The following is a 16487-nucleotide window of genomic DNA, read 5'->3' as shown; positions in this document are numbered from 1 at the left end:
TGTTCTTTCAATGAATTGTGCTCATCACACTTTCTATTATTTTATGTTATTCTGTCCGTTTTAAGCTCTGTTTCTAAAATTAGCTTTTGTTAGGTCAAGCCATGTGATATAATTTTGAAATTATGGAAATCATATCTCTCCCTCTCTCTCTCTCTCTCTCTCTCTTTCTCTGTCATATACAGACCCAAGACTTTGCAAAGGATCCTCATTGTGTGCTTTGAGTAAATGGTTTGTGGTCTAAGCAGTGACAGTGTTTTTATTGTTTATTGCTCTTTATTGATGAAGAGTTCCATTAAGTGTTAACTATTGGTTTGAATGTATTCATACATGTTGAATTTTAGTGGTTTAGGTAACACTGCATATGAAGTTCAGTATTTTGTTATAATGAAAAATGTATTTGGGTTTAAAAATGTATTTGTTACTTTTTAAACCATGAACATGAGAAAACGAAATTTGTTTGTGATTAATCTGAGCCTATGTGTAACATTTTTATGTGACCAGGAGTCACAGTGTATATCCTTTGAGTCTTTTTAAATGAATTTTAGCAGTTCAAGGAACATTAAATGTTGAGGTTTTGGGCCCTATCTTGCACCAACGCAGCGCAAAGCCAAACGCAAGTGTCTTTGCTAGTTTAAGACAGACGCAGTTGTTATTTTCCGTCCAGTGACCACAGATGTCGGCAATGAACATGATATACAGTATATGTTTGTGATTGGTCTGATCCATGTGTGCCTACATTTGTAAGTATTTATCTTTCAGTGTTTGTATTACAATAAAAAAAAGTTAATTTCAACACGGAACTATTAGTTTTCTTTCACTTAAGTGTTACCTGAAGGATTATGCCTTTTGTATTAACTCTAGCTAGAATATGTCTATAACAATCAGTACACGTTACTATGCTAACCCTAATTAACAATATTTATTGGAAACAAAATAAATGGTGATTTAACAGGAAAATAATGGTAACACTGCTGCCAGTTGTTTCCTGTTTTTTCTGTGATTCACAGTAAATTCCTGTAGAAAAACATTACGGGGAGTGCACTGTAAAAAAACATTAACAGGAATTAACTGTTCAAATAGCAGGAAAATAATGGTAACCCTGCTGCCAGTAATTTCCTGTTATTTAACAGGGAAATAATTAACAGTGCTGATATATCAGCTCAATGTAAATTTATTGTATGTTATTTGTGGCGAGGTGGGCGTGGTTCAGCACGGTCTGTGAAGAGGGGGAGTGTCGGGAGAAAGACGGTGAGTAGGCAGATCAACGTTTTAGTGAAAACACCTGCTTCTCATTCTAGTAATTGGCGAGGAGACGCTTTAAAAGCGAAAGGCAGATCTGGAGGTAGAGAGAGAGACCGGCTGGGAAAACGAGTGCCAGAGCTACAGAGACGCTGTATCCAGAGGAAACAGAGAGACGAGAGATTCTTAGATCCGGAAGGATCGAGCGGGACTTTTATTTTGAACACCGGATGTGTGAAACCCGGAACTATTATTTGAATAAAATACTTATCGTTTTCCCAGCCACGCCGACCCTGACTCCTTTCTTCCCTACACTTATCGAACGTATTACATTATTATATATACATAATCTCCAGCATCAAATTCAATACCTACATACTCAATAGGGGCACTCAAAATTAACCAAACCCTTTTTCTTAGATAAGTGAAGATTATACAATGGTGGTAAAGTTCAAATTTTGTAATATTTTGGAATCCCCCATTTACATTCTGTGAGGTTCATATTTGGTGACATATAAAATTAAAATATGGCTAATGCTAGGGTCAAGCTATTCAAAAATGTTTTTGAATAAGTAGAATAAAACAGGAGAATTATCACTACTGTGGCATAGACTTGCCGTTCTCCTTGGCTCATGTTGACAAACATTAGGGGCATTTCATGACGACAGGAGGCTCCAAACACTCCTGTAACATCAAGTTTCTTAGCTTGTTGCGGTGACCTCAGCACGTTGCCAGCCTTGAAGTTACTGCAGTCCTAAAGATTAAAGGAAAACCGAGATTTATTGGAGGAATAATGGTCTTTTTTAAATCTAATATTTCACGGCGTATTCTACAACTATGTCTTACCTCGTGAGGCTTTGAGCTGTCAAGATGTGAAAGCAGGTATTCCTCTACATCCTTTTCACTAACAAACATGCGGGTTCCATGTAATGGCTCAACCGCACTTGTCCCTGAGCTTTGCTTTCTCACAAGGCCAAAGTTGGCATCCAATGTCACTATCACATCTCCATCCGCCTGGAAGACAAACACTTACAGTAATCCTGGTTTTGTATATGCAACAGGTTGATACACTTATACTATTACTATTCTATTATAATTCTTTATACAAAAAATTAAGAAATTTTTCAATTTTTATCAATTCAATGCCATAAGGTAATGGAGAATGCATTTATGGTTAATCAAACAAGTACCACGCTGGAACTAGAACCAACCTTTGGACATGCTGGACATGTGGTCCCATCACCTAATTGTGGGCAAACATCTACCAAACTTATTTTTCGGAAGTGGTGATGCCTAAAATGAGATATGGATTCTCCCACCAGGGCTCTGTAGATTGCGTTAACCTACGGTATAAGCAGGAGTCAGTGAAAACATTACTGTATCCCACACTCACATCTGTAGACTGTGGTTCACTGAGAAGTTGTTATTTTATAGCAAAATAGCAAGAATATGTTTGCAAGCAACTGTAAATCCAAGATGGTTTGTCTATATGGACTCATCAATATTCTATGAAAGTAACAGAAATGTTCACATTATAGACAGGACTTCAAACTGACCTCTACAAACTGGCTTACCCCTGCAAGTGTAAGGTTATTTTTCCAGCGCAGGGTGTTGCAAAAACCATCAACAGAAACCTGACACTCCAGTGACAGACAAACAAAAAGCTCTAGCAGAGGGATGGAGAAGGCTGTCTGATGCTTGTCGGCTGTTGCTAGCCAGAGCCCATACCTTAGCAGAGTGCACGTTTCTGTTTCACACGTACACATATTGACTGTGACGGTGCAGAGCCGTCCTGCAAAATAAAAAAGTAAAAAAAAAACATAACCAAGTACTACTATAGAGACCTTATCAGTATAGACTAAGTGCTTTGAGCGGCTGGTCCTGTCACACCTAAAAGACTCTCTACCATCCACACTGGACCCATACCAATTTGCCTACCGTAGCAATAGGAGCACAGATGATGCAGTGTCCATGGCGCTGCACTCCGTGCTCACACACCTGGACAATAAGGACACTTATGCACGCATGCTGTTTGTAGACTTCAGCTCTGCATTCAATACCGTCATCCCTTCCAAGCTAATCATCAAACTTGGAAACCTAGGCATTAACAATTCAACCTGCAACTGGATTATGGATTTCCTGACGAACAGGCCTCAGCTTGTTAGGTTAGGCAACATCTGCTCCACCACAACCACCCTCAACACTGGTGTACCACAGGGCTGCGTACTGAGCCCCTTTCTCTACTCCCTTTTCACACTCGACTGCAGGCCTGTGAATGGAACTAACTCCTTAATCAAGTTTGCAGACGATACAACAGTGATTGGTCTCATCAGCAACAACGATGAGACTGCTTACAGGGAGGAGGTACTGCACCTGGCCACATGGTGCTCAAACAACAACCTGCTCCTTAACACCTCCAAGACAAAGGAGATCATCGTGGACTTCAGGAAGGCGAAAGGAGGCACAAACGACCCCATCCACTTTAACGGGACAGCTGTTGAACGTGTTTCCAGTTTTAAGTTCCTGGGGACCCACAATTCGGAGGACCTGTCCTGGACCACCAACACCTCATGCCTGGTCAAGAAGGCTCACCAGCGTCTCTTCTTTCTGAGGACACTGAAGAAGAACCAACTGTCTTCAACTATCCTGGTGAACTTCTATCGCTGCACGATAGAGAGCATCCTGACCAACTGCGTCACAGTCTGGTACGGGAACTGTTCTGTTGCTGAGCGCAAGGCACTGCAGCGGGTGGTGAAAACAGCCCAGCGCATCACAGGGACTACACTCTCTTCCATTGAGGACATCCAGAAGAAACGCTGTCTGCGTCGAGCTCGCAGCATTCTCAAGGACTCCTCTCATCCCGCTCATAGACTGTTTACTCTCCTGCCTTCCGGTAGGCGCTTCAGGTGCCTCCGGGCAAGAACCAGCAGACTAGGAAAAAGCTTTTTTCCCAGAGCTGTTTCATTACTGAACTCTGCTCCCCACTGATTTCACTACCTCTCATAACTTTAACTTAATGCTGCTATTACAATGTTTACATTGCACTATAGGGCTGCCATGCATGACTGAACTGTACACACCAGTACTTCATGTATCTGCTCTACCGGACTGTTTACACACACTCAGCATCATTTGCACTCTATTCTGCTCACTTGCACACCAGGAATATTACACTGAATGCTCATTTGCACTAATGGACTACTCTCATAACTGCATTAACTCATCTACTGCACTGTAACTTTCATAACTGCATTAACTCATCTACTTCACTGTAACCTTAATAACTGCATTAACTCACCTACTGCACTGTAACTTCAATAACTGCACTAACTCACCTACTGCACTCTAACTCATCTATTGCATTGCATCTATCGCATAACTAACTGCATCTACTCATCTATTGCACTATAGCTTCAATATCTGCACTAACTCATCTACTGCACTGTAACTGTATATCTGCATCTACTCATGTACTGCACCGTACCTTTAATAACCGCATCAACTCATCTACTGCACTGTAACTTTAATAGCTAATGTCTGTAACTAATGCACACTCAAGTCACTTGCACTATTGTATAGTCTATATTGTTATCTGTTCATAACCTCCTGTACATTAATGTTCACAGTATATAGCCTTCTGTATATATTGTTCATAGAACATACCGATTGTCATATTTTTATAGTACATGCCCATCGTAAATTATTTTCCTAATATCGTATTCTGTATTTATTCACACTGTATATCTGCACTTGCTAATTGCACTTCTGGTCAGACCTAAACTACATTTCGTTACACTGTACTTGTATATGTGTAATGACAATAAAGTTGAATCTAATCTAATCTAATCTAAATCCCTTGAGTGTGTCACTAATAACTTAATAACGCAATAAGCCTGTGAAGCAGTGCATTAAAGTGAGTTTTATAACAGCTAAGGGCGTTGTGGCACGATGCTAAACACAGTCATTAAAACCCCCTTTGCTGTTATAAAACACACTGTTACCCCCTGCTTTTAATAAAATAAAGTAAACAAAGTGTTATTAAGGCTATGTAATTCAGTCAGCTTGTATAAATCGGGGTACTTTATAACGTTTTAGAATTTGGCTCAGCCAATCAGAATCAAGGACCAGAACTGACCATTTTATAAATATTGTTACTATAATTATTAGATATTTTGACAAATTTTGATGAAATCCTTACTTCACATTTAAACGGATTTGATTCCTTTACCTTTTAAGAAAATTAAATGAATTTGTAAAATGACAAACCTGTGCTGACAATGACCTTCATGCCCTTTTTGTAGAATGCATGGGTGCCATGGCCTTCAGGTAAATATAGGAATAACCTCAGGGTGGATGGCTCATAGTAAGCATTCTGTAAGAAAGAATTATAGCTCTAACAAAGTTTTTAAAACAATAAACTTGAGACACGAACAGCTACATAGTTCAAAAACAATTTGAAGAAATTAATGAATAACTGTGAGTTTATTGTCTGTGTGTATGACTGCATGCTATTATTCTTACGTTCCACTTATCAGGAAGGTGCAGTGAATTCAGACAAGCCTCACAAAACACTGCAGTGGTGCTGCACTCAACACACCTATAATCTCCATGTTCTTGGCAGACAACACACTGGGTAGTGATTGGTGCTGAACCTTCAAATGACACCTTAAGCATGTCATCCTTAACTGCATCCCAGGCATGAAGCTCTCTCTTCTTTGCCTTACTGTACGCAGTCTCAGAACATGAGCTGCAGCTCGGTACCACATCATCAGGTTCAGCCTGTTGAGGTGTAATAGACTTGTGAGGGTCTGAAGGGGGGGTCAGTTTGCAGTTGGGCTCGGGGAGACCTTGATATAGGTAAGAAACCTTTGCAGGGCCAGTGATAGACCTCCTCAGCACCTTAATCTTAACGCTCCTGAAGCGTACGCCCTGAACTGCTTTTCCCATATCTAAAATCAGAATTTTTGGCAATTATTAGTTAAGGCAAGAAGCAACCCATACTTCTTATCACAGCCTAAAAGACATAAACACCTCATTGAACATGGGATGCAGATGAGGTATATGTATTTGGTGACACTATTAGATAGACAGACAGATATACACATTTAAACACATATAACTTTATTTGCTATAAAAGTACGTCTTGGGTTTGAATACTTCACGCAATACGAGTATAATATAACGTTAGCTTCAGTGAAGCGTTAACGAGTAGATAACTTAACGTTATAAAATGCAATAAACTGTCTTACAGCATAGAACAGTTACAGAGTAATTTTGCGTTAAACTAAACTTCAGACAGCAAACGTTAATGCTAACATAAAGCATGTAACTATAACGCAGGCTACTATGAAATCTAAATCGTTATGTCAACACTCATGTCACGCCAATTAAAAGACATTTTCTGCATTTATTTACTTATTGGCAAATAAGTTACAGTTTAAATCCCCAGTTTATCATTTAAATGGTCTTACCTGAAAGTAAGTGAAATAGGATGCGGGAGTGAAAATATCAAGCGGGAAAAAGCGTAACGTCACCACGTTATCTTGTAGACGTTCGATCACCGATGAGCTGGATTCCTCTGGGACTGGATCTGGAGTCTTCTCTTGTATTTGAAATGGTGGTTAACCATTAGGATGGATGATAACAGCCTTCTGAGTCTACCAGTAGCCCCATCTGGCCCATATGAATCAGCTGATAACCACTGACAACGCCCATTCAATCCACTGATAACTTTCGAAGCGGGTGATTTTCCCCTGTACGAGCATTTTGGCGCGCGCGCTCATTTAGCAGCCGCTTCTAGAGCGCAGTTTAATTGAACACTGCGCGTGCCCGCTGTTGATAACTGAGGTAAAATAAAAAAGATTAAAAAACATTTTTAATTGATCTTTAGATACAGTGCAAATTAATTATATTCATTACCAATGTTGGGTATGTTTCCTCAAAATGTAATAATTACTATTTACATCGGGCTACATAAAGTACACTCTGCTTTATACAAAAAAATCATTAACCTACTCCACAATGACAATATAAATCTTTTTTTAATAAATTAAACATTACATGTAACAAACTGTGACCATTAGTAACCCTTATTTATTTCAGTAAAATAACCGAATAAAAGGAAATATTGAATAAAAATATTAAGTCAATTTAACAAATGCAAGTACATTACAAATGACTAATAAATGAAGAGTAATCCCCTCTGTTACATTTTATTACAGTAATTAGACTCTGTAATCATAGACACCAAACACTAATGTTAACACACTTCAATAAAACTTTATTTTTTTATTTAGTTGTGCTTGATGTGCATCTTAAACATTGACGTCATCAAGATCGCTTTTAATTGATGCGCTTGATCGGTTTCCATAGTAACAAGCAAAGTTTTGTTTAGTGTTGCTATTTGATCGCTGTTCACGAGAGCACCTTTCTACATCCTCGTTGTCGTCTGATTTTAACTTCTTATATTCATATTTGTGTTATTAATATCTATTATTGTTGTGATTAATTACTTGCTGACCATTATCTGTTCATTTCTATTGCATTTCTGCCAATTTATTACATTCATTGCATCTGTTTGTGTGCAGGGGCATCAGAACGCAACATGCCGTGTGTTCATTATAAGTTTGTCAGTAAACTTACACACGACACTGTGATCTTTGAGGGCCTTCACATCACTCTCGGAGATTTGAAACGACAAATCATGAGACGAGAGAAACTGAAGCGATGTGACCTGCGCATCTCCAACGAGCAAACTGATGAAGGTAAGTTCAGCTATTTTACATGTAAACTTTGACTTATTTACTCTCTTTAACGGGTATAAAGTATTAAATGTGATTATGGAAAAATAGTCACGGAGGGTAGATGTCACAGGCTTTATCCTTTTATCACTATTTTAACATATGATTAAATGAACATTAAGAAAAACGCTGCAGGTCACCTCCGTTTGGTACACTCACTAGTATGTATTGTATTGTATTATATTGTATGTTTATTATAAACTAAGGTTGTAAATAGTATAAATATATTATATATTGATATGTACTGTGGTCGGTATACAGTATCCTGGTATTATTTTAGTTGGTGTGGACAGACTGTAAATAAGTGTGTGTTTCCCACAGAATACACTGATGATGCAGACATCATCCCCAGTAACACTATGGTGACCGTCAGAAGAATCCCTGGCACTGGGGTGAAATCCACATATAACAGACCTGCAAAGTAAGTCACTTGATGATGTTATGAATATGAATCTTTTAATGAATATCAATCAGTCATTAAGTCTTAGTTGTTTTGATTTGCAGTAACTGGTCTAAACCATCAAGTGGATCTTCAAAAGCAGTATGTAAACAAAAGTGTTGACTTGATTTGTTTATATTGTGCTGTAGGATCTCTTTAAGCTGGTCAGAGTTGACCATGAAGAAGCCTTGAACAATAGGCCTGAGTTTATTTTTACTGTAAAATTCAATAAGTTAAAATTCATTGTTTAAGTAATTCATGTCATCTTATAAGTTTTATATTTTCTGTCATTAACTTATTTCAATATAAATATGTTTGTGGTTTAGCTAATATACGTGCGTTTAAAACTCTCTACTAAAGTATTGCTGTAAAATGTCATTTGGTGGGTTTCTGTTTACATTGTGTTAAGTGTCTTTAGTTTGTCTCTCTGGGTGTGATGGGGTTCTGAATGGTAATAAATCTCTTTGGTCTTCTTTCAACAGCAAGTGAATGGTTCTTTAATGTCACTTGAGCAGCTTTTCAAGGTACTGAAATCCACTAAACAATATGAAAACTATGTAAACTGTATGTTTGTGTAGAAAAAGGCGTATAAAGCATTTATTTGTAAATGAACAGACGGAGAATCTGGCTGAGGCAAAGGCATCAGAGGAGGACAAAATTAAAGCTGTCATGTTCCAGTCCAGCCGCTGTTACTATTCTACCAAGTGAGTATAATAAAGTTTACATTGTGACCTGAATTTTCAAGTGCTCTCCATCATGACTCTCATCACTTACCAGTGAAGCACTCAAGCTGGTTGGAGGCCTTCAACCAAACTATGTGTGCTATAAATGTGGCATACCTGGGCATCACATCAGAAACTGCCCAAAGACACGGGTAACACATAACTAACTGTGGACAGGATTTGTGTGCACGTTTTGCAGTGAATGTAAATGCAACCTTGCTTGTGCCGTCACAGGATCCAGCATTTATTGGGAGCAAGCGCATAAGGAGAAGCGCAGGAATTCCTGTCAGCTTCTTAATGGAGGTGGATGACCACAACATGAAGGGAGTGATGCTGAGCAGCAGTGGAAAGCATGTCATTCCCATTATCAACGCGTAAGTTTACAACTGTAGAGACCTCACCACTGACACACATTTGCATTCGGTTGATAATTGTGCGCTTGTTCTGTTTAGTGAGGCTTATGCAACTCAAAAGAAAGAAGATCCGCCCTTCTTAACCAGGAGTGAGTCGTCCACATCCACCCCAGATGAAGATCCGGTGCCCGATGCTCTGCTGTGTCAGATCTGCAAAGATCTCATGACTGACGCTGTGATGACGCCCTGTTGCAGCAACAGCTTCTGCGATGAGTGTGAGTCTCTACACAAGCAAATATAACTCAGTTTTGTTTGACCTTTGAGAACATATGTGATTGTTTGGTCGCAGGTATTCGAACGTGTCTGCTGGATTCAGATGAACATGTTTGTCCCAGCTGCACAAAGTGTCATGTGTCTCCTGATGATTTGAATGTAAACATGTTCTTACGGCAGGTAAGATTGTGAAACTGTACATCAGGCTTTTGTCAAGCATCAAGCTCTGTCTTCTTTTCAAACCGGTTTTCTGGTTCTTGCTCACACAGGAAGTGAACTGTTTTAAGAACAGAGCCGAGGGGTCTGGTTTCTCACACTCCCGAAAACCCCTGAACTCTTATACGGCGTGTTCCTCCACAAGCCAAAGTCTCAGCCATCGGTCCAGCTCAGTCGTTTCTGAACCCCACGATTCCCGCACCAACTCATCCTCCGGTAAGAGGCGACGGGGGTTGCGTGATGATGGCAGTGAAGTCAATGACTCCGGACCTCTGCTCAAGAAATCCAAGAATGCTTTCTGATGAAGAACATCCAGGGAGATTCATCATTATGTATATATTATGTATATAGTTACAGTAGATATCATAGACATATAGAATTAATAAATATTTTTAATTTTACATTTTATTCAGGTTTGAAAAGTGTTTTTGAAGCCGCACACGCACACACACACACACACACACACACACACACACAAAATACTAAAACAAAAACATTCATTATTATTTCTTACCTTTAACTATAATTTAAAGACATCTAAATCATTATCACTTTGAACAGACAATAAGAAAAATAACTTAAAATACAGAAAAGTACCCAAGTCCTGCATAATTTTTTTAATTATTATAAATTATTTTTGGTCCCTATACTGAAGTTTTACCTTATATATATTTTTTTAAATATATTTTATTAGCAGCTGAACATATAAAGTGTGACTTTATAAAGAATTTGCTCACTGGGCCACATGCAGAAATTAATTTTTATGGTGTGCAAAACACTTCTTTATTAAGATTTATGTCTTTTTTAAGCAGGATTAAAAGTAGTGTCTTGTTCTTATTGGACCAGGTGAGTCTTTGATTTAAGACAACTAATAGCTGTCTCGCTGCCATAATTTGACCAAACTCCCCATAACATTCATACTTTATATAGATTACGCCTTTCCTGTCAGATGCTTTTCCAGCTGATGTGCTTTGGAATAATAGGCTGTTTAAAAAGAGCTCACAACTAAAGTTAAATTAATTATTAAAGTTAAAATGTAAATGTAATACTAAATATAATTTTATATTAAATTATTATATTAAAACTCAAAAAATGGCACTATGGTTGAAAATGATTTAATCATGTTCAGTGGTTCCACATGTTAGAGTCATGTTTTCTTAACATTAAATTAACATGTAGCAAGAAAATAATTTAATCAAGTAACCTCAACATGAAATTAATATGTAGAAGATCAAACCATCATTATTGTGATCAGTGTTTGCTTTCGCTTTGGATGAAAGCGTCTGCTAAATGACTAATGTAAATGTAAATGAAACCGTCTGTAACAGAAACATTTCAAAAGATAGTCAACAAAAAATAATCATAATAAAGGTAATCATAATAAATAATTATATCCAGAATAAATTCCAACTTTGAATTACATTCTGCTACTATCAAAACCTTTTTGAACATCTTGTTGCAATGTGGATATTACTCAACACCTAAATATAACTTGTCACAAGAGTTAATGTTTGGTCTTGTTTTGTTTTCGTAGTAAATACACATGATATCTACGTTTTTAAACTACTTTAAGAAATCAGACCTTTGATGTTTATTTGACATTTTAAAAACGTTTTATTTGGGTTGCATGTTTTTAAATATAGGCTGTATTTTTTTAAACGTTTTAAAACGTTATACTGCAACATTATCTAATTTCAGTTCGTAACTAAAATCCAACGTTGTTAAATGTTGTAAAATGTTTTGTGTTTGTTGGGTTGTAAACACCATTTAAATAATTGATCTTCCAAACGAATTATCAGGCTTAATGTTTGCAGAAAAAAACAATATTTTATCCCTGTTGTGTCATTATTTACAAACGAATACACAACATTCACAGCCTTTCTGAGCAATAGTGACAACAGTCTCTTCACGCCCCCTGGTGGTAAAATCGCGAGTTCTCGTGTGACGGTCTTTAGTTACAAATCTTTGATTAAATGAAGATGTCACAACATGAGAGAATGTAGCAGCTGTAATGTTTGATTGATTAAGTTCTTCAGATAAATGTTCTAATAAAATAAGTCCAATGATGTTCAATCTTAACATGTTTAAATTGTCTGAACCGCAGCATGGAAACATTAAATTGATGTATGGCACCTTAGCATAAAGGGAAAAGTTTTTTTTATTTAACATTAAATGATTTTTCTGCTATTTACAGTCAGTGTGATGGCCAAAAAGCGCTCACTCTAAGCGAATTATGAGACAAATTTAACCGATAGTATTTTATTGTTTTATAAGGGAGCCTAAACCACGCCCCCTGTTGACATATGACGCATCTGAGGCGTGAGCACGTGTGTAGCAGTTAAACTAAGGAAGTTTACTGCTGGACTGTTTATGTGGATTCTGTGTTTTTTCTGTGTTCACGTGTGAGTTTATTCATCTGTTGTTTATGTTCACGTGTGAGTTTTTATTCATCTGTTGTTTATGTTCACGTGTGAGTTTTTATTCATCTGTTGTTTATGTTCACGTGTGAGTTTTTATTCATCTGTTGTTTATGTTTACGTGTGAGTTTTTATTCATCTGTTGTTTATGTTCACGTGTGAGTTTATTCATCTGTTGTTTATGTTCACGTTTGAGTTTTTATTCATCTGTTGTTTATGTTCACGTGTGAGTTTATTCATCTGTTGTTTATGTTCACGTTTGAGTTTATTCATCTGTTGTTTATGTTCACGTTTGAGTTTATTCATCTGTTGTTTATGTTCACGTTTGAGTTTATTCATCTGTTGTTTATGTTAACGTGTGAGTTTATTCATCTGTTGTTTATGTTCACGTTTGAGTTTATTCATCTGTTGTTTATGTTCACGTTTGAGTTTTTATTCATCTGTTGTTTATGTTAACGTGTGAGTTTATTCATCTGTTGTTTATGTTCACGTGTGAGTTTATTCATCTGTTGTTTATGTTCACGTTTGAGTTTTTATTCATCTGTTGTTTATGTTAACGTGTGAGTTTTTATTCATCTGTTGTTTATGTTCACGTGTGAGTTTTTATTCATCTGTTGTTTATGTTAACGTGTGAGTTTTTATTCATCTGTTGTTTATGTTCACGTGTGAGTTTTTGTTCATCTGTTGTTTATGTTCACGTGTGAGTTTTTATTCATCTGTTGTTTATGTTCACGTGTGAGTTTTTATTCATCTGTTGTTTATGTTCACGTTTGAGTTTTTATTCATCTGTTGTTTATGTTAACGTTTGAGTTTTTATTCATCTGTTGTTTATGTTCACGTGTGAGTTTTTATTCATCTGTTGTTTATGTTCACGTGTGAGTTTTTATTCATCTGTTGTTTATGTTAACGTTTGAGTTTTTATTCATCTGTTGTTTATGTTCACGTGTGAGTTTTTGTTCATCTGTTGTTTATGTTCACGTGTGAGTTTTTATTCATCTGTTGTTTATGTTCACGTGTGAGTTTTTATTCATCTGTTGTTTATGTTCACGTTTGAGTTTTTATTCATCTGTTGTTTATGTTCACGTTTGAGTTTTTATTCATCTGTTGTTTATGTTCACGTTTGAGTTTTTATTCATCTGTTGTTTATGTTCACGTTTGAGTTTTTATTCATCTGTTGTTTATGTTAACGTGTGAGTTTTTATTCATCTGTTGTTTATGTTCACGTTTGAGTTTTTATTCATCTGTTGTTTATGTTCACGTTTGAGTTTTTATTCATCTGTTGTTTATGTTCACGTTTGAGTTTTTATTCATCTGTTGTTTATGTTAACGTGTGAGTTTATTCATCTGTTGTTTATGTTCACGTGTGAGTTTATTCATCTGTTGTTTATGTTCACGTTTGAGTTTTTATTCATCTGTTGTTTATGTTAACGTGTGAGTTTTTATTCATCTGTTGTTTATGTTCACGTGTGAGTTTTTGTTCATCTGTTGTTTATGTTCACGTGTGAGTTTTTATTCATCTGTTGTTTATGTTCACGTGTGAGTTTATTCATCTGTTGTTTATGTTCACGTTTGAGTTTTTATTCATCTGTTGTTTATGTTAACGTGTGAGTTTTTATTCATCTGTTGTTTATGTTCACGTGTGAGTTTTTGTTCATCTGTTGTTTATGTTAACGTGTGAGTTTTTATTCATCTGTTGTTTATGTTCACGTGTGAGTTTTTATTCATCTGTTGTTTATGTTCACGTGTGAGTTTATTCATCTGTTGTTTATGTTCACGTGTGAGTTTTTATTCATCTGTTGTTTATGTTCACGTGTGAGTTTTTATTCATCTGTTGTTTATGTTCACGTGTGAGTTTTTGTTCATCTGTTGTTTATGTTAACGTGTGAGTTTTTATTCATCTGTTGTTTATGTTCACGTGTGAGTTTTTATTCATCTGTTGTTTATGTTCACGTGTGAGTTTATTCATCTGTTGTTTATGTTCACGTGTGAGTTTTTATTCATCTGTTGTTTATGTTCACGTGTGAGTTTTTATTCATCTGTTGTTTATGTTCACGTGTGAGTTTTTATTCATCTGTTGTTTATGTTCACGTGTGAGTTTTTATTCATCTGTTGTTTATGTTCACGTGTGAGTTTATTCATCTGTTGTTTATGTTCACGTTTGAGTTTTTATTCATCTGTTGTTTATGTTCACGTGTGAGTTTATTCATCTGTTGTTTATGTTCACGTGTGAGTTTTTATTCATCTGTTGTTTATGTTCACGTGTGAGTTTTTATTCATCTGTTGTTTATGTTCACGTGTGAGTTTATTCATCTGTTGTTTATGTTCACGTTTGAGTTTATTCATCTGTTGTTTATGTTCACGTTTGAGTTTTTATTCATCTGTTGTTTATGTTAACGTGTGAGTTTTTATTCATCTGTTGTTTATGTTCACGTGTGAGTTTTTATTCATCTGTTGTTTATGTTCACGTGTGAGTTTTTATTCATCTGTTGTTTATGTTCACGTGTGAGTTTTATTCATCTGTTGTTTATGTTCACGTGTGAGTTTTATTCATCTGTTGTTTATGTTCACGTGTGAGTTTTTATTCATCTGTTGTTTATGTTCACGTGTGAGTTTATTCATCTGTTGTTTATGTTCACGTTTGAGTTTTATTCATCTGTTGTTTATGTTCACGTGTGAGTTTATTCATCTGTTGTTTATGTTCACGTGTGAGTTTTATTCATCTGTTGTTTATGTTCACGTGTGAGTTTTATTCATCTGTTGTTTATGTTCACGTGTGAGTTTATTCATCTGTTGTTTATGTTCACGTGTGAGTTTATTCATCTGTTGTTTATGTTCACGTGTGAGTTTTTATTCATCTGTTGTTTATGTTCACGTGTGAGTTTTTATTCATCTGTTGTTTATGTTCACGTGTGAGTTTTTATTCATCTGTTGTTTATGTTCACGTGTGAGTTTTTATTCATCTGTTGTTTATGTTCACGTGTGAGTTTTTATTCATCTGTTGTTTATGTTCACGTGTGAGTTTTTATTCATCTGTTGTTTATGTTCACGTGTGAGTTTTTATTCATCTGTTGTTTATGTTCACGTGTGAGTTTTTATTCATCTGTTGTTTATGTTCACGTGTGAGTTTTTATTCATCTGTTGTTTATGTTCACGTGTGAGTTTTTATTCATCTGTTGTTTATGTTCACGTGTGAGTTTTTATTCATCTGTTGTTTATGTTCACGTGTGAGTTTTTATTCATCTGTTGTTTATGTTCACGTGTGAGTTTTTATTCATCTGTTGTTTATGTTCACGTGTGAGTTTTTATTCATCTGTTGTTTATGTTCACGTGTGAGTTTTTATTCATCTGTTGTTTATGTTCACGTGTGAGTTTTTATTCATCTGTTGTTTATGTTCACGTGTGAGTTTTTATTCATCTGTTGTTTATGTTCACGTGTGAGTTTTTATTCATCTGTTGTTTATGTTCACGTGTGAGTTTTTATTCATCTGTTGTTTATGTTCACGTGTGAGTTTTTATTCATCTGTTGTTTATGTTCACGTGTGAGTTTTTATTCATCTGTTGTTTATGTTCACGTGTGAGTTTTTATTCATCTGTTGTTTATGTTCACGTGTGAGTTTTTATTCATCTGTTGTTTATGTTCACGTGTGAGTTTTTATTCATCTGTTGTTTATGTTCACGTGTGAGTTTTTATTCATCTGTTGTTTATGTTCACGTGTGAGTTTTTATTCATCTGTTGTTTATGTTCACGTGTGAGTTTTTATTCATCTGTTGTTTATGTTCACGTGTGAGTTTTTATTCATCTGTTGTTTATGTTCACGTTTGAGTTTTTATTCATCTGTTGTTTATGTTCACGTTTGAGTTTTTATTCATCTGTTGTTTATGTTCACGTGTGAGTTTTTATTCATCTGTTGTTTATGTTCACGTTTGAGTTTTTATTCATCTGTTGTTTATGTTCACGTTTGAGTTTTTATTCATCTGTTGTTTATGTTCACGTGTGAGTTTTTATTCATCTGTTGTTTATGTTCACG

General features: G+C 36.0%; 2 protein-coding genes across 3 annotated transcripts; one reads left to right on the top strand and one right to left on the bottom strand.

The window, feature by feature from the left end:
• Positions 1-210: 210 nt before the first annotated feature.
• LOC130420673 (uncharacterized) lies at positions 211-6935 on the bottom strand. 2 transcript variants are annotated; one of them, XM_056748156.1, is made up of 7 exons: positions 6711-6935; positions 5761-6188; positions 5506-5611; positions 2796-3031; positions 2451-2582; positions 2086-2253; positions 211-1993 (listed from the first exon to the last, which is right to left on the bottom strand). In XM_056748156.1, the coding sequence occupies exons 2-7, from the start codon at positions 6184-6186 to the stop codon at positions 1760-1762; spliced, it is 1302 nt and encodes a 433-aa protein (XP_056604134.1). In that variant the 5' UTR covers positions 6187-6188; positions 6711-6935; the 3' UTR covers positions 211-1759. The 2 variants fall into 2 exon arrangements, with proteins under 2 accessions (XP_056604134.1, XP_056604135.1); XM_056748157.1 differs by having other exon boundaries at positions 2814-3031.
• A 654-nt stretch (positions 6936-7589) lies between these two features.
• LOC130420682 (E3 ubiquitin-protein ligase RBBP6-like) lies at positions 7590-10398 on the top strand. The gene is made up of 10 exons (XM_056748171.1): positions 7590-8003; positions 8361-8460; positions 8544-8580; positions 8961-9002; positions 9094-9182; positions 9256-9352; positions 9435-9574; positions 9653-9828; positions 9903-10006; positions 10096-10398. Exons 1-10 carry the CDS (start codon positions 7844-7846, stop codon positions 10342-10344), a joined length of 1194 nt encoding a protein of 397 aa, XP_056604149.1. The 5' UTR covers positions 7590-7843; the 3' UTR covers positions 10345-10398.
• The last annotated feature ends 6089 nt before the right edge of the window (positions 10399-16487 follow it).

This window comes from Triplophysa dalaica, chromosome 5, assembly GCF_015846415.1.
Source record: "Triplophysa dalaica isolate WHDGS20190420 chromosome 5, ASM1584641v1, whole genome shotgun sequence".
NCBI lineage: Eukaryota > Metazoa > Chordata > Actinopteri > Cypriniformes > Nemacheilidae > Triplophysa > Triplophysa dalaica.
This window is presented reverse-complemented; position numbering and strand designations above follow the sequence as displayed.